At 41.8% G+C, this 18,186-nt stretch overlaps 1 protein-coding gene across 1 annotated transcript; it reads right to left on the reverse strand.

Annotated features, from left to right (window-relative positions):
- Positions 1-4,119: 4,119 nt before the first annotated feature.
- Positions 4,120-16,264, reverse strand: tbx6 (T-box transcription factor 6). Its single transcript, XM_063003407.1, has 14 exons — positions 16,195-16,264; positions 13,512-13,722; positions 12,645-12,912; positions 9,728-9,871; positions 8,288-8,358; positions 8,145-8,203; positions 7,816-8,062; positions 7,621-7,707; positions 7,483-7,566; positions 7,298-7,381; positions 5,365-5,970; positions 5,125-5,280; positions 4,951-5,014; positions 4,120-4,739 (listed from the first exon to the last, which is right to left on the reverse strand). The coding sequence occupies exons 1-14, from the start codon at positions 16,262-16,264 to the stop codon at positions 4,212-4,214; spliced, it is 2,679 nt and encodes an 892-aa protein (XP_062859477.1). The 3' UTR covers positions 4,120-4,211.
- Between the last annotated feature and the right edge of the window lie 1,922 nt (positions 16,265-18,186).

The following is an 18,186-nucleotide window of genomic DNA, read 5'->3' on the forward strand; positions in this document are numbered from 1 at the left end:
TAGGGTACCAAAGGACACTATGCATATAAATACTAGCAGACTAAATACATCAAGAGTAGATATAAACAAGTAAAAATTAATAATAAAAAAAATAATAAAGAAAATCAATAATAATAATAATAATAATAATATAATTTTATTAATAAGCACCTTTCAATGTACCCAAGGTACACATAAATAATAGCATATTAAACAAGTGAATATCAATAAATAGTACTTAAAGTAAGTATTTAAACTAGGAAATTAAGAAGTAAAGAAAACAGCATCAGCCAATTGGAATAAAATCAAGCCGAAAAAGGTATTTTTAATATACAGTATGTGAGGAAGTGTGTTTCAAAATTTTGGAGGAACAGCTAGCAAATAGGAAATGGAAGGGAGGTTCCTATTGAGTAGTATGGATTAGAACCCTAGCAGCAGAATTCTGTATATATTCGACATATCGAGTCTTGCAAATTTGTTACTTTTAAGGATCCCATGTTTGAACATTTATGCAGTTAAAAATCTACATAATTTTACTCAGACTGTTCATTCCATGTGGTTTAATTTACCTAACCTTTAGCTTTTTCTGTTTTCCCCACTGAATCACCAAATGGGGAGAGAAAGAGAAGTGAGACTCACATTATGCTATGGAGTCATTATCACCTCTTCTTTGATGACTTTCACTCCCGCCACCAGTTCACTCCCATTCCACACCTGTTCTGAGCAAATGTGACCATCCCGTTTTACTCTTCAGAATGACAAATGTGGCAAAGAAACAAACAAAAGTAAAACTCTGTGTCTTGTGTCTTTTTCACAACCACTACTCAACACCCCCAGTGGACAAATCCAAGTTTTCCATCTGTATCACAGCACCAGTGAATCATGTGGCCCTTTTTCTATTGCACGCAAGCATATGGAGTGGTTTTTAATACCATGAGTCCACATTTAGTAGCGTTTTGGTTTTGGGTGCTGACTGTTAATTGGTCCAACACAAGCTCCATATTCAAAACCCAACAGCAATAGATTTATTGGGACTGATATTTCTGTTGGGGCGCACTGTAGGGACACTGTTAAGCCCTTAACCCTGCTATGCTCCAACTGTATTCGGTCATAATTGTAAGTCACTTTAGGTAAAACCATCTGCTAAATGCCACAAATGTAAATGTAGGGTTTTGTCCAATGAAAAAGGGGTGATCAAATCAGTAATGCCAGTCTAGGAGAGGGAACCAGTCACAATTGCGGAGACGTTTGCACCATTTAGCTTTTAATAAGAACCAAGATACAAGAACACTCAAACAGGGTAGGGTACCAAGCATAGACTACATATTATAAAAAAACTCTAAACCTATGGCACAACAAACAAGGCACACAATGACTGTAGCATCTCAGCTAATGATACAGTAATGCTAATGCTACTTAAATGTTCAAAACAGATCCCTAACCTATTTTCCACCCTAACCTAGCCCAAATCAGGAATGCTAATCCCTATGCCAATGAATAAAAAACACTAACAAGGACGCTATGGCAGACATGGACAAGGACAAAGACAGGACCAAGGAGTAAACTATTACAAGGACTAGGCTATGGCTAAAGATACGGCTAAATACGCCGCTCAGGTGGCGCAGCGGTAAAGTACGCTAGCTCACCAGAGTTGGGTTTCTAGATGCATCGTATCGAGACTCAGCTCTACCTTTCCGACTGGGTTGGGCGGCAGTATGAACAACGCTTGGCTGTTGTTCATAACTGGTACGACTGCGGCCCCTGCTGGTTGACTGACGGCGCCTGCACAGGGCTGACGAATAACATTGAGGGGGGTGTGACCCTCCGTGCGCGGTGTCTCTCGGTGTATGAACTCGGCTCGAGCAGGTGAAAAATGCAGGCTGTACTGACTGCGTGCCGGAGGGGGCGCAAGTCAGTTGAGTGGCGTCCTCAGTCAGCGGCAAAAGGGTCGAATCAGTAAAGAGGACACAATCAGGGTAATTGGACACGATTAGAATAGGACAAAAACAATTTTTTTTTTAAAGATACGGCTAAATTAGGACAAACCTATGGCTAAACTATGGCTAATAGTGATGTCAACCTCAAAACACCGATTCAAAACTGAATTGATTCATTGTAGCGCAGTGAATTTCGATACCTGCCTAAAGAGGTGCAAGCTGCTGATCTGGGTTCATAATGTTTAGACCCAGAATGCTTCTAAAAGAGAGTCGGAAACTCTTATCTCTGATCCCAGGACTGTGATTGATGTCAACATGACACATGACAACATTGCCACACTCCCAAACAAGACAAACCACAGGGATCACTTATACACAGGGTATTAAATTAACAATTGGGGGCAAATCAGCAGGCAGGGGGTGGAGACAGAGGGGGCGTGAAATACAAACACAAACACTGAGTCCATGTGCTACTGGAATCAACGATCCTTGACAATTTGCTCTAGAGAAGGTGCTGGTGTGCTCAGTCTTTCTTTGACAGATAAACCATTCTCATGTGAAAACCACCTCCTTGTTTCTACACTCACTGTTCATTTTATCGGCTCCACTTACCATATTGAAGCACTTAGTAGTTCTACAATTACTGACTGTAGTCCACCTGTTTCTCTGTATGCTTTGTTAGCCCCCTTTCATGCTGTTCTTCAATGGTCAGGACTCCACAGACTCCACAGACGCTGCTGGAGTTTTTAAACACCTCACTGTCACTGCTGGACTGACAATAGTCCACTAACAAAAAATATATCCAGCCAACAGCGCCCCGTGGGCAGCGTCCTGTGACCACTGATGAAGGTCTAGAAGATGACCGACTCAAACAGCAGCAGCAGATGAGCGATCGTCTCTGACTTTACATCTACAAGGTGGACCAACTAGGTAGGCGTGTCTAATAGAGTGGACAGTGAGTGGACACGGTATTTAAAAACTCCAGCAGCGCTGCTGTGTCTGATCCACTCATACCAGCACAACACACACTAACACACCACCACCATGTCGATGTCACTGCAGTGCTGAGAATGATCCACCAGTGCACAGTACACTGACCTCAACCCCAATGAACACATTTGGTTAGTATTGGAATGTAGATTGTAGATCGAGCCCTCGTTTCAAACTCGACTTCGACTCATGATTCGCAAAATATATATATATATATACAGTATATTCCCACAACGCACGTAATGGGTAAATATTACAGCCAGCTTCCGGCGTAGTGATGAAGCGTCGCTCCCTGCTCCCTACACAGTTTGAAGTTCACTTCATTTGAACATTTTCATTACCTCTGGATTGGAATCTCACTTAAAATGGTGGAATACCCTATGTAGTGCACTTCACAGGAACAACTGGGGTGAATGGAACACTCCCAATTGGTGCTAATGGTTGAAAGAGCGCTTTCTGAACCAATCAGACCTCCTGATTAAAATTTTTAGTAAGAAATGCTGTTATTTGCATTTATTCAGTTTGCGTCACACAGATGATGTGTCAATGAAACGCTTGATCGGCTTTCTAACGAGTTCGTGTTTTACTTCACAACCGGGAAAAGTTTGGAGGTTTTAAATTATGAGCACATTTACAAAATAACGGATTATATTCCTAATGGGAATTAAATATAAACTTAATAGCATCTGGAAGAACATAAGCTCAGGTAAGCAGTGATTATGATTTTATTTTTTTTGCTGTGTTTTGGATTTTGGCCGCTGTGCTGTGATTTATCGTGCGCTTTTGTTTTGCAATGAAAACAAAACGTATCAGTTTAAGCTTTTAACTGGTACTTTCTTGTTATGGAAATTACATTTATTTGCACAATGACTAGGAAAGTAAAGGCACAAAGTTAAACGGCAAAATACAGTCGCTAAACTGTTGTGTTTTTGATCTGAACTTACATATTATTTGTTTATTTCTACGCTACATTTCCAGTATGTTTTGTGTAGATTATATTGACTCGTGACTTGACTCGGACTCTAGCCTAACGACTTGTGTACGTTATAATTTGCTCTTGGGTCACAAAAGAATGGGAAAGAAAGGGTAATACAAATGCTCTTTATTGTATTCACCAAGTATTCATATCAAATCATCTATCCACAATAAATTCTAAAGTTTTGTAGCTCTGACTAATATTTGATGGGTCTTTACAAAACATCACACCATTAAATATTGTAACATTCGACCCACGTCTACATAGATTTTGCTATATTTGCTATATTTAATTTAACATAAATGTTAGTCCTTGACAAAAAGCATAAATCAGAATGCTGGCCTTCCTCCAAGCTCCAGGTAGGAACCCTGGTTGTTAGGGTGTACCGGCTGGGGCTGCCTATAAAGGTGTCTGAGCTGTAGATGGAACGAGGATCGGGGGTCCTGGCACAGCCGGAGAGGGTAGGAAGGAAATGGGTTATAGATCGAAGCAGCCGTACTGGGGAGGGAATTATCCAGCGCAGGGAGAATGGAAGGGTGCAGAACCATATCGGGCAAATACGAAGCATTTGGATTGATTTGTGAAAAAGATCCTAGCTCAGACGGAGCCACTGGGGGGTAGGCGTTGTAAGGGACAGGGTACTGGGTGTGGGGATGGGGATGGGTTGCGGGAACAGGGTGGTTTGGGAGAGCCGGGTGGGTGAGGAAGGTGGCCGTGGAGGGTGGAATAGAAGGGAAGGATTGTGCTGGGATTTGAGAAGGGTTGGCACATTGAGGAGGTATGTGTTGATAAGTAGGGGGGAACGATTGTGGAAGAGTGGGCTGGACTTGTGCTATGTTTCCAAGGGCTTGGACATTCTGTGAAGCCCCAATTGATGACACTGATAGATTCTGGAGAGGATGTCCAGGTGGAATAGAAGTGGGTAAGGCATAAGGTATGTGGGCAGGCTGAGTAGAGTTAAAAAAGGACCCAGTGACTACATGTGTGGGCAGCGAAGGGGGTAGCGCTGATATAGAAGGTGGATAAGAATTTACCATTGAGTTGGGAAGGGCTTGTGTTGGGGAATACTGATGGAAGAAACTTGGGTTCCTTGGGTTCTGGAAAGACAGAGAAGTTGTAGACGGTTGGGTGGCTGAGAAAGAGTAGGGTGCTGCCGTATGCACAGGTAAAGAGGACGAAGGATTTGAATTGTTGGGTTGTGAAGGGAAATGATAGTCAGGCGTGGCAGTGCTTTGATCTGACGGGGTAGGTAGAGGGGTAGAAGTGGATTCTGGCTCAGAAAGGAAAGGAAAAGATGTTGAAATTGGGTTTGAATCTAAGGAGTCATTGAGAGGATTTGGCTGCTGCACCGGTGGGAAGGGGAAGGCAGTTTGGGCGAGGATTTGAGACGGAGGGGTAGTGGATTCAGGGTTGTTCGAGGACTGTATTGGTGTAAATGGGAAGGCAGTTTGGGGTAGGATTTGCGACTGAGGGGTAGTGGATTCAGAATTGTTCGTGGACTGTATTGGTGGAAAGGGGAAGGCAGTTTGGGGTAGGATTTGAGACGGAGGGGTGGTGGATTCAGAATTGTTCGAGGACTGTATTGGTGGAAAGGGGAAGGCAGTCGGGGTGGAGACATCGACACCAGAAGGGGTGGAATTGGTAGAGCCTAGACCTCCATCGATTGCTTGGTTCTGAGCAGCATCCATAGAGAGACCTGAAGGACAACTGTTGATTGTTGTGGACTGACAGGACGCTTGAGGAAGAGACTGGAACGGAGGGTTCGTAGGTGTGTGAGGACTTGTGAGGTTGTTGTCTCGGGATGGAAGAACCGAGTGGTAGGACGATGAGGTGTGACAGACGGCGGGATGCGTGGAGCCTTGGGGTGAGGTGGAGGAGTTGATTGGAGAGGAGGAATCTAGGCTGGTATAGTGGGATGAAGTAACCGTGGAATAATTTGTAATTCCTTCAGATGGATTGGAATGGGAGGATTGTAAATTACACAGAGATGAAGGTTGAGGATGAGGCACCGGTAGATGAGATGTGGATGTAATCGAAGAGGTGGTCGTAAATGGGTTGTATGAGGAAAGGCCTATCATCTGGGAAGACCTGTAAACGAGAGGAAGAAGAAGAATAAAGAAATATGAATGGTTGAGGTTGATATACAGTACATATCAAACACTTTCACTCAGATCATGTGTTGGCATATTATGACATCGTATTTGGACAGCACAGGACATTACAGGAGTCAAAACCTTGTCACTGAGGCACCAGGTGTAGCACCACATCTGCAGGAATTAAACTCGACCAAAGTAGTACAAAACTGTGGCTAGAAACCTACACACAAACATCCACAGCCCGTGACGAGACAGTGTATAGGAAAGGGATAGAGCAGAAATGTAAATCGATTATGAGAATATGCGCCTGCGACAACTCAGTTCTCAGCAATTGACGAAAGTGAGAAAACAGGGCTGTGGAATGGGCCTTCAAGTCGCCTCTGGGTCAGCTAGCTTGTCCAAAAGGCTGTGACCAAGCCCGGAATTATGTTTTTTAAAGCAGAGCTGGCCAATCTGTGAGGAAGATACCGTGATAAATAGAAATACGTCCACCTGGAGCGAATTAACACTCAACGAGACAAAGGTGACTGTCAGAGAGGAACTGAAATGCCATATTTGGCAAGGCTGATGGGCATGATCCTGTAACTGAACTACACTGCCAATCTCCACACAAGTGGGCTTGTTACTTGTTACCGCCTCTGGGTCAGCTTGCTCGTCCAGAGTTCCCACAAGACACAAACCAGACCAGACCAAGCCCGGAATTACGGTTTCAAAGGGAAAAGCAAGTTTCCTAACAGAAGAGCTGACAAATCTGTGAGGAAGAAACCGTGATAAATAGAAATATGTCCACCTGGAGCGAATTAACACTCAACGAGACGAAGGTGACTGTCGGAGAGGAACGGAAATGCCATATTTGGCAAGGCTGATGGGCATGATCCTGTTACTGAGCCACACTGCCAATCTCCACGTATGTGGGCTTATATGTGCCCATTAGAAAAGAAAGGAAACAGGGCTGTGGAAAAGGACCGTCATGCCCCCTCTGGGTCAGCTTGCTCATCCAGAGTTCTCACAAGACACAAACCAGACCGGACCAAGCCCGGAATTACGGTTTCAAAGGGAAAAGCAAGTTTCCTAACAGAAGAGCTGGCAAATATGTGAGGAAGAAACTGTGGTATATAGAAATACGTCCACCTGGAACAAATTAACACTCAACGAGACGAAGGTGACTGTCAGAGAGGAACGGAAATGCCATATTTGGCAAGGTTAATGGGCATGATCCTGTAACTGAGCCACACTGCCAATCTGCACATATGTGGGCTTGTTACTTGTTATTACCAGAATAGTAAGGATGTGGCTGTGGAAAAGGACCACCACGTCACCTCTGGGTCAGCTTGCTCATCCAGAGTTCCCACAAGACACAAACCAGAAACATGCCATATTTGGCAAGGCTGATGGGCATGATCCTGTAACCGAGCCACACTGCCAATCTCCACATATGTGGGCTTGTTACTTGTTATTACCAGAATAGTAAGGATGTGGCTGTGGAAATGGACTGCCACGTCACCTCTGGGTCAGCTTGCTCATCCAGAGTTCCCACAAGACACAAACCAGAAACATGCCATATTTGGCAAGGCTGATGGGCATGATCCTGTAACCGAGCCACACCGCCAATCTCCTCACAAGTGGGTTTGTTATTCGTTACCACCTCTGAGTCAGCTTGCTCATCCAGAGTTCCCACAAGACACAAACCAGAAACATGCCATATTTGGCAAGGCTGATGGGCATGATCCTGTAACCGAGCCACACTGCCAATCTCCACATATGTGTGCTTGTTACATAATTACACTGGTATAAATGAACTAGCTTTTTTTTTTACTCTTTATTATTTTTGACTCACTCCTCAAGCATTCCAGCGTTGACTTCATCGTTGGTGGTCGACTGCGGTTGGTTCTCCACCGAGATTTCAGACAGCCGAGCAATCTGGGAGCTCAGAAAGGCTTGTCCCGAGCTATGCTGCTGTCCCGTCTGATCTGAGAAAGACGGTACATCAGAGCAGAAGCCCGAATCGGATAAAGCTAGATTGGTGCTCTCCAGGGCCATGGTTTGCGGAATCACTTCGGTGGAGTCACATGGGTCGCATGATTCTGAAATAAGGACAAAAACACTAAGTTATGGAACAAATTGATGAGTTTGTTAAAAATATGACTTATAGAGAAATGTAGGTACCTATATCTAAAGGTTCCTCATGATGGTTCAGCTTTCTTTTCTGCCTTGCTTCTCTTTGTCTAGATATAAAAAAAAGAATATAATTAGAACCATGGTATTTTTACATGCTTTTTAAATTGTATATTTGAATAAATAGTACTTACTTTTTGCTGTTCAGGCCATTCTCCCTGAATCCTTTTGCGAAGGGATTGGAGTTGATCTTCAGCTCAGTTATCTAAGAAAATACAGAGTTTACAATTGTTTTCCTGCATGTTTTTGTTAGTCCCCTTTCATGCTGTTCTTCAATGGTCAGGACTTTCTGAGGACCACTACAGAGCAGGTATTATTTGGGTGGTGGATCATTCTCAGCACTGCAGTGACGCTGACATGGTGGTGGTGTGTTAGTGTGTGTTGTGCTGGTATGAGTGGATTGAGTTTTTAAACACCTCACTGTCACTGCTGGACTGAGAATTAGTCCACCACCAACGCAGCGTCCTGTGACCACCGATGAAGATCTAGAAGATGACCGACTCAAACAGCAGCAATAGATGAGCGATCGTCTCTGACTTCACATCTACAAGGTGGACCAACTAGGTAGGAGTGTCTAATAGAGTGGACAGTGTGTGGACACAGTATTTAAAAACTCCAGCAGCGCTGCTGTGTCTGATCCACTCATACCAGCACAACACACACTAATACAAAACCACCACCATGTCAGTGTCACTGCAGTGCTGAGAATGATCCACCACCTAAATAATACCTGCTCTGTAGTGGTCCTGACCATAGAAGAACAGGGTGAAAGCAGGTTAAAAAGGTATGTAGAAAAACAGATGGACTACAGTCAGTAATTGTAGAACTTCATAGTCCACCTATATAATAAGTGGAGCAGATAAAATGGACAGTGAGTGTAGAAAAAAGGAGGTGGTTTTAATGTTATGACTGATCAGTAGTTGAAGCATGCACAGTCCACTGATCCCTTCTTTTTCGCCAATACTTGGCTGGATTTGCACGTGAGATCAGTCTTGAACATGGAGAGTCATGCGCTTATGTCCTCATTCCACCGCTTCTGTACAAGCGCCTCGGACTACTAACCAGGGTCCTTACACAGGGTCCTTAAAAGGTGGTCTTTTTTCACCTAGAAGACTAGTGGCCAATTTTGTCTGATGTAGGCATTGCCAACTGTGCCGACCAGTAGCAGAGCTGAGATGGTGTGCATTGTTACATTATTAAACCTGTTATATGACCTTAAAGTGACGCTGCGGGATATTCCGTTAGCACACCAGCGCTGAGATTCCGAACTCCTCGGTGGCACCGGTGGGCTGTGCGCTATCTAGCGGGCATAATTGGCAGTGCCTGCAGCAGACACGGTTCTGCTAGAGCGGGACGACCGGACTATGTAAGGACCCTGACTGGTAGATAGAGAGGCGCCTGTGCAGAGCGCATGGGTGAAAGAGGGTCCCACAAAAAGGCGTGAGCAGCAATATACCCTCCTCGACTACAATCAGGGATCCCCCAGCAGCGGAGGACAAACTGACTACACTAAATTGGGAGAAAACTGTCACGGTATGTAGAATATTAAAACATAAAATGATCATTCCTCTCACCCTGTTGTTCTGGTAGGCTGTAACAGTGATGAACTGGGTCTCAGGAAAGGTAAAGGTGTGTTGAGCGCCTCCCCACATCAGAACATCTCTGGCTTCAATGACATGGACCCGTGCTTGGTACTTGTGCAGAGAATGAAGGATGATCTGAAATTTAAATTCAGATCAATGTGATTTAGAGCACATCATAACAATACGCCTGAAAAATACATTTAACACTATTATGCACATCACACAATGGTGTGTTTATGGGAGGTTAATGGAAGCCATATTGCCTTGAGCAGGGGTGTCCACACTACAACCACTTGTGACCCGTTACAATTTTTTAAACGGCTCACGACATATTTTAGAAAAAAAATTCAAGTTGTCCCACTATTAAACAGTTTAGAAAAGACATTTAAACTCTGGGTGTCACTATTGGATAAAACAAACGTAAAACGTTCCACAGCTTCTCCGAACCCGAAACATTAATGTTACATTATCGTTCCAGAGTTTTCGATCAAACATGGTGGGTCCGAAGAAACAAAAACTACACAGCGAATGCTAAAGTTTTTACAATTTTTACGGGGTTCTAAGCAAAGTGTGTACGTTTAACTTAAACTTAAAGTTAGTTAGTTAAGTATAATAATAAACATAGATAATCAGTCACTCTAAAAGGAAGTGTAATTGTTAGCTACAGTGGGGGAAATAAGTATTTGATCCACTGCTGATTTTGTAAGTTTACCCCCTTACAAAGACTTGAACAGTCTATAATTTTTATGGAAGGTTTATTTTAACAGAGAGAGACAGAAAATCAACAAAATATCCAGAAAAAAACCATTAAATAAAAGTTATAAATTAATTTGTATTTAATTAAGGGAAATAAGTATTTGATCCCCTACCAACCAGCAAGAATTCTGACCCCCATAGACCAGTTATGTGCCCATGAGGCACACAAATTAGTCCTGTCCCTGTATAAAAGACTCCTGTCACAGAATCAGTTTCTTCCGTTCAAATCTCTCGACCACCATGGGCAAGACCAAAGAGCTATCAAAGGACGTCAGGAACAAGATTGTAGACCTGCACAAGGCTTGGTGAGAAAGAGACCACTGTTGGTGCGATAATTCGAAAATGGAAGAAATACAAGATCACAGTCAATCACCCTCGCTCTGGAGCTCCATGCAAGATCTCACCTGGTGGGGTAAGAATGATTCTGAGAAAGGTGAGGTCAGTCCAGAATTACACGGGAGGAGCTTGTCAATGATCTCAAGGGAGCTGGGAGCACAGTCACCAAGAAAACCATTAGTAACACACTTCGCCGTAATGGATTGAGATCCTGCAGTGCCCGCAAAGTCCCTCTGCTCAAGAAGGCTCATGTACAGGCCCGTCTGAAGTTTGCCAATGAACACCTGAATGATTCAGAGAAAGCTTGGGAGAATGTGATATGGTCAGATGAGACCAAAATTGAGCTCTTTGGCATCAACTCCACTCGTCGTGTTTGGAGGCAAAGAAATCCCCGGTGGGGATGGTGTTCTTGGGGTCATATCCAGCATTTCTCTGCTCCCAGCTCCCTTGAGATCATTGACAAGCTTCTCCCGTGTAATTCTGGACTGACCTCACCTTTCTCAGAATCATTCTTACCCCACCAGGTGAGATCTTGCATGGAGCTCCAGAGTTTCGAATTATCGCACCAACAGTGGTCTCTTTCTCACCAAGCTTCTTGCTGATGGTCTTGTAGCCCATTCCAGCCTTGTGCAGGTCTACAATCTTGTCCCTGACGTCCTTTGATAGCTCTTTGGTCTTGCCCATGGTGGTCGAGAGATTTGAACGGAAGAAACTGATTCTGTGACAGGAGTCTTTTATACAGGGACAGGACTAATTTGTGTGCCTCATGGGCACATAACCGGTCTGTGGGGGTCAGAATTATTGCTGGTTGGTAGGGGATCAAATACTTATTTCCCTTAATTAAATACAAATTAATTTATAACTTTTATTTAATGTTTTTTTTCTGGATATTTTGTTGATATTCTGTCTCTCTCTGTTAAAATAAACCTTCCATAAAAATTATAGACTGTTCAAGTCTTTGTAAGGGGTTAAACTTACAAAATCAGCAGGGGATCAAATACTTATTTCCCCCACTGTATATAGTACAATTGTAGTCTGTTATATTTGTATTTTTATTCTTATTACCAAATTACCAAATTTTTGGCCCCAAACATGAAAAGATTGGACACCCCTGGCCCACAAGAACTTGCCAAACACTACTAGACTAGAATAAATGAAGGTAGAAATGAAAACCAGGCCACTGGAGCTGTTAGGGTGGCACAGTGGCTCGTGGGTAGCACTGTCGCCTCACAGCAAGAAGGTCCTGGGTTCGATCCAGATTTCTGTGTAAAGTTTCCCCCGGGAGCTCCGTTTTCCTCCCACAATCCAAAAACTGGATTGGAGATAATGAATTGCACTATAGGTGAATGGGTGTATGTATGTGTGTGTGTGTGTGTGTGTGTGTGTGTGTATGTTTGCCTGCCATGTGATGGACTGGCGCCCAGTCCAGGGTGTTACTGTGTGCCTTGCGCCCATTGAAAAGCTGGGATAAGCTCCACCAGGATAAGCTAATCAGGTGTGTATATTGCTTGGGTCTTCTGGGGTCCATAATAGAGCATTAAATATTAATTCGCTCACAACTATGGGCAATTTAGAGCAGTCACTTGACCTACTGGCATGTAGGTGAGAGGACACCAGATTAGATAGTTCAAAGAAACCCAACATAGACACTGGGAGAACTGGAGCTATACCAAGGATGTAGCCATGAGCTTAACATTGGGGGGACCAAATCTACCTGGATTGTTGGGGGGAGGGGGCATTCTAAAACAATCCTGCCATACTAACAACTGAGCTAGGGTCCGGTGGATGAAAACATTTAACCCGAGCGTGTACTCACATATCCTTGCGAGTCCAGCGTGTTATTGGTCAGTTTGGCTCGGTGGAACGATATGGTCCGGTTTTGCCAGTGTTCACCGGTGGCTGGCGAATCCGGATGGATAAACACCCGGTCTGGAAGTCGAGCTTCTGCTCCACCCACCACCTGCCAGCTGTCGTCTTGGAAGCGGTAGCGAAAGGAGTCCACTGGTGTGAGGTCCAACAGGAGGATGTATCGCTGAGAGGGATTCAAACCTGACAGCTTTACCTTCAGCTGGGGGAACATCCGTCTGATGGAAATAGGAAAAGGGATCAACATGTGGGTCAACCCTGAATATTAAGTACACTAGGTAAATGTTTATTGAACCACCAAGGAAACAACATCCTAAGAACTTCAGGCTGAGCTTGAGACCCCTGGAGTGATGGTTTCAACCCAGATCATACACCGAACACTGAACAAAACAGGGTTCTATGGGCGAAGGCCAATGAGGACCCCACTGCTATAGACGACAAAATGGAGCCTATAAATAAAAGTGCACCCTAGCTACAGTGAAACTTGCTGGAGGATCCATAATGTTGTGGGGCTGCTTTGCTGCCTTTGGGAATGGAGGCTTTAAATCTGTGATGATTATTAATTCGAATCAGGACGTAGTAGTTATTCTTGGAGCAGTGGTACCTCATCAGTTAAGGTACAGGGCTAGTAATCAGAAGGTTGCTGGTTCACACCCCACAGTCATGTATACAGTCACAATTGTTAGTCACTTTGAATAAAGAAGCGTCTGCTAAATGCCAACACATCTACTGAAATGTTTTCGGAAGATACGAGAATCCAGATCAGTCAAGGAAATTCAAACAAACATTAAGAACAGTGAGAACCCAACGTGCCTACCTTCCCTTCTTAGTGATGATCATCTCTGTCCCGACGGTGCTGAACTGTTTCCACAACGACATGTTCTCCAGCTCTATCTTCACCGCGTCCTCGCCTTTCCCGAACGCATCCCTCTTCGCAGGCGGCGGGGCCAGCAAGCGAGGGGGCAGACTCCGAGCCGCCATGTCACACGACGTCGGGTAAAGGGGCACGTGGGCCGGCGTGTCCCGGTCTTGCGTGAAAAATAAAGATCAGAGATGCAAATTTTAATGTGCACTATATTACGATTCAGGGGTTATAGTTAGAAAATTAAGGTACCAAATACAGTACATTCCCTTGGAAGTACCACCATAGGATGGGGTGAGGGTTCATTGTTTCTATGGATAATCAATTATTGCAGCTCTATTATTGTTAAATCACGACTGTTTTTAACCCTCTACTGCACAGTGTTGCCATATGGGAACATACCATTTCTTTGCAACTTGCGAATATTTAAAAATAAACTTAAACCTTGATTTGCCCTTACATGGAAGATGCAGCATCGTTTTAACCATTTATGTACCTGGATGGCATCACTTGACATTTATACACCCCAAAATCTTACTCTTTAAACAGAGGGTGTCTTAAGGGGAAGTGTAAGTGTGCCTTCCATAAAGCAGCATGCGCCTGGACTGTACTCACCACTGGCCAGAGATGGTCGCAGCAAGAGGGAGGCACAAAAATCCTGGCTGCCAAGGCATCATCAGGGTAAACTGCTCTAAGTGTAAAGTGTACCTTTGCCTTCCACACTGGGTGACATATGCACGCATGCACATATGTTGCTTTTGGGTACATTTTCATTTCAGGACAATCAGTTCATTTTTAATACAACTGTTATTTTCACACTTATGTATACTGTACACACACAGATCCTGATGGTATTAACATTTTTCCAGTATACAAAAAGAATTAAATACATAAAAGTAAGTTGTTTGATCTACAAAACTTCATGTTTTACATCAAAAATATATTAATATACTATTTCCCTTGTTGCACAATGTTACCATATGGCAACGCACCAAAAGAACTAAGAGATTTTTAAAATAAGAATAAATAAATATATATCTAGGTTCATTTTAAGTGATAAAAAACACTAACATTTTTCCATGATGGGATAATAATGTGTGCAGTAGAGGGTTAAAGGAAAGATACCATTAAAATCCCATAAAATTTAAGTACTGTTAAATTCCAGTCAGATTTCATGTAATATTCCAGAAAATACAATTTCAATGTACACTATATTACGATTCAGGGGTTATAGTTACAAAATAAAGGTACCAAATACGTTTCCTTGGAAGTACCACCATAGGATGGGGTGTGGGTAACACTAGCATTGTTAAATCACGACCGTTTTTAAAGGAAAGTTCCATTAAAATCCCATTAAATGTAAGTACTGTTAAAATCCAGTCAGATTTCATGTAATATTCCAAAAACAATATAGTTTTAATATACACTATATTGCGAATCTTTGGAAGTACCACCATATGATGGGGTGAGGGTTCATTGTTTCTATAGATAATTAATTATTAAAACTCTACTATTGTTAAATCTTGACTGTTTTGAAAGTAAAGTACCATTAAAATTCTAATAAATTTAAGTACAGTAGTGTTAAAATCCAGTTTGATTTTTAGTGTACACTATATTGTGTTTCAGGGGTTATAGTTAGAAAATTAAGGTACCAAATACAGTACATTCTCTTGGAAGTACCACCATAGGATGGGGTGGAGGTTAATTTATCTATAGATCATTAATTATTGCAACTCTGGCATTGTTAAATTATGACTGTTTTTAAAGGAAAGTAACATTAAAATCCTAATAAATGTAAGTACTTTTAAATTCCAGTCTATACTATACTATATTATGATTCAGGTGTTATAGTTAGAAAATTAAGGTACCAAATACAATACATTCCCTCGGAAGTACCACCATATGATGGGGAGGGGGTTCATTTTGTCTATAAATGATTAATTATTGCAACTCTGGCGTTGTTAAATCACGACTGTTTTTAATAGAAAGTAACATTAAAATCCCATTAAATTTAAGTACAGTAGTGTTAAAATCCAGTTAGATTTTTAATGTACACTATATTGTGATTCAGGGGTTATAGTTAGAAAATTAAGGTACCAAATACAGTACATCTCCTTGGAAGTACCACCATATGATGGGGTGGGGGTAATTTTTTCTATGGATAATCAATTATTGCAGCTCTAGCATTGTTAAATCTTGACTGTTTATTAAGGAAAGTACCATTAAGGTCCCATTAAATTTAAGTACAGTAGTGTTAAAATCCAGTTCAATTTTTAATGTACACTATATTGCAATTCAGTACATTCCCTTGGAAGACCACCATATGATGGGGTGGGCATAAATGTTTTCAATAGATCATTAATTATTGCAACTCTGGCATTGTTAAATCATGACTGTTTTTAATAAAAAGCAACATTAAAATCCTAATAAATGTAAGTACTGTTAAATTCCAGTCTATACTATACTATATTACGATTCAGGAGTTATAGTTACAAAATAAAGGTACCAAATACAGTACATTCCCTTGGAAGTACCACCATAGGATGGGATGGGAGTTAATTTTTTCTATAGATCATTAAATATTGCAACTCTATTATTGTTAAACCATCCCTGTATTTAAGCACAAACACGGTCCTACCTGTGTAATAGCAGTCTCCAAGTCTTTGACCACCAAGGCCTAAACTTGGGTACATCTCCACTCCCAACATCTTGTTTTGTTGGGTATCTGTTGCTGGGTACCTAAATCTTCATTCACTTATCAATCTACCGAACGTCTTAACATGTCTTCTTCGTCAGCCTTCTCTCCTGCGTCGTCTTGCTTCTTTTAACACCCGTGGCTGCATCCCTCTGCCTGTTATATAGGTGAGCGTGTCTTACCAAATGGCAAAGTTTTCACACCCCCTTCCTCACACCCATTCCTTGGGTCTCCATCGGGCCCACACTCCACACTCCTGACTTTTGCATAGCGGCTAAACAAACACAAACACACATGTAAATGCATTCCAGGAACACACTTTAAAATGACTTAATCCTTTGTTTATAAACTGAGTAAAAGTTCAAATAAGTTGATGACCTGCATTGAATTTGATAATGTAATAAAACACATGGAACACTTGTTTAATACATGACAGTGTTGTTTGTATTTATTTGTATACATACCATACAGGAGGAAACCTGTTGTATTAAATAACAATGCACCATGATGCATCACATGTAAGGTGCACAAACATGGACCCCTGAGTCAAAATATGCCTTCGATCCACAATGTCCGTTGTCTACTGAATGGTGAAAGATCTATAATGGCTTAGGTCTTAGGTCCATTTATTGGTTTGCATGATCATACTACATAACAGTCAACAAATATAAGGTAACATAACCAATCACATCTTAATTTCTCCATATTTCAGGATGATATTGTTTCATACTGTTTAATGCTGCTAAATTATATGATAAATTACCATTATAATGATTAATCAGTGGTTTGATAATCATCAGGGTGAAGTAAAGTGGGCTTTATGGCCCGTCAAATATAGATGTTCACCTCTAAAGCATATAACTTAACGTAATCAATCTATCTATCTATCCGTCCATCCATCCGCCTATCTATCTATCTATCTATCTATCTATCTATCTATCTATCTATCTATCTATCTATCTATCTATCTATCTATCTATCTATCTATCTATCTAACTATCTAACTATATATCTATCCATCCATCCATCCATCCATCCATCCATCCATCCATCTATCTATCTATCTATCTATCTATCTAACTATATATCCATCCATCCATCCATCCATCCATCCATCCATCCATCCATCCATCCATCCATCCATCCATCCATCCATCCATCCATCCATCTATCTATCTATCTATCTATCTATCTATCTATCTATCTATCTATCTATCCATCCACCTACCTATCAAACCTACATATGATCCTTTATATATATATATCTTGATTTTTATAATGTATATGGATAATACATATATCCATATATAATACACATATAAGTTGTTTATAAGAATCTATTCATCCATTTATCCATCTACCTACCTACCTACCTGCATATGATCTATTATTTATATATATATTGTATATATATACAGTATATATATATATATATATATATATACACATTACGGTTCCTAAAGGATTTCTAATGGATCGTTTGTATAAATGAAAAAATGTGCCTTTTGTTATATACCAGAGTAGGAGTTCCCTCATATTTTGGAAAATCTGATGCTGTACTATTTATACAAAGAATCAGAACATCCGTCCGCTCTCTTAGCTATTCAACAAAAGGACTCTAAATAGAAGTTAAACCGACGTGTTACAGAATTTATTTGCGATCCTCTCTGCGGGAGGTGTGGCGGCCAGAGTTTGCAGGTGGAAGCACGAAGCGCAGTTTGGTCCTATTGCTGCAGTTTGGTTTTTTTAGGTAAACACAGCAGCTCGGAAGCGACGCATCCACACGTCCTGGGAAACGGCCTTACGAAAACACCGAGCCACAGAATAACAACCGACGTGGTGCTGATGACACGACCACTTCCCACAGCTAGTGAAGCCTCAGTTAGGTCATCTGTTCAGTTTATTGAGGGAACGGAGCAGAGCTTAGTACAACAG

Source organism: Trichomycterus rosablanca, chromosome 10 (genome assembly GCF_030014385.1).
Source record: "Trichomycterus rosablanca isolate fTriRos1 chromosome 10, fTriRos1.hap1, whole genome shotgun sequence".
Taxonomy (NCBI): Eukaryota; Metazoa; Chordata; class Actinopteri; order Siluriformes; family Trichomycteridae; genus Trichomycterus; species Trichomycterus rosablanca.

Excerpts from the sequence above, each read along its gene's own strand:
- tbx6 (XM_063003407.1), bottom strand. The coding sequence starts at position 16,264 with ATGTTGGGAGTGGAGATGTACCCAAGTTTAGGCCTTGGTGGTCAAAGA. Across the intron at positions 7,382-7,482 it reads ATGAGCAAGCTGACCCAGAG|GATCATGCCCATCAGCCTTG; the intron begins GTGACGTGGCAG and ends GCTCGGTTACAG. Across the intron at positions 5,281-5,364 it reads CAGTCCACGAACAATTCTGA|TACCCCTCCGTCTCAAATCC; the intron begins ATCCACTACCCC and ends CCCTGAATCCAC.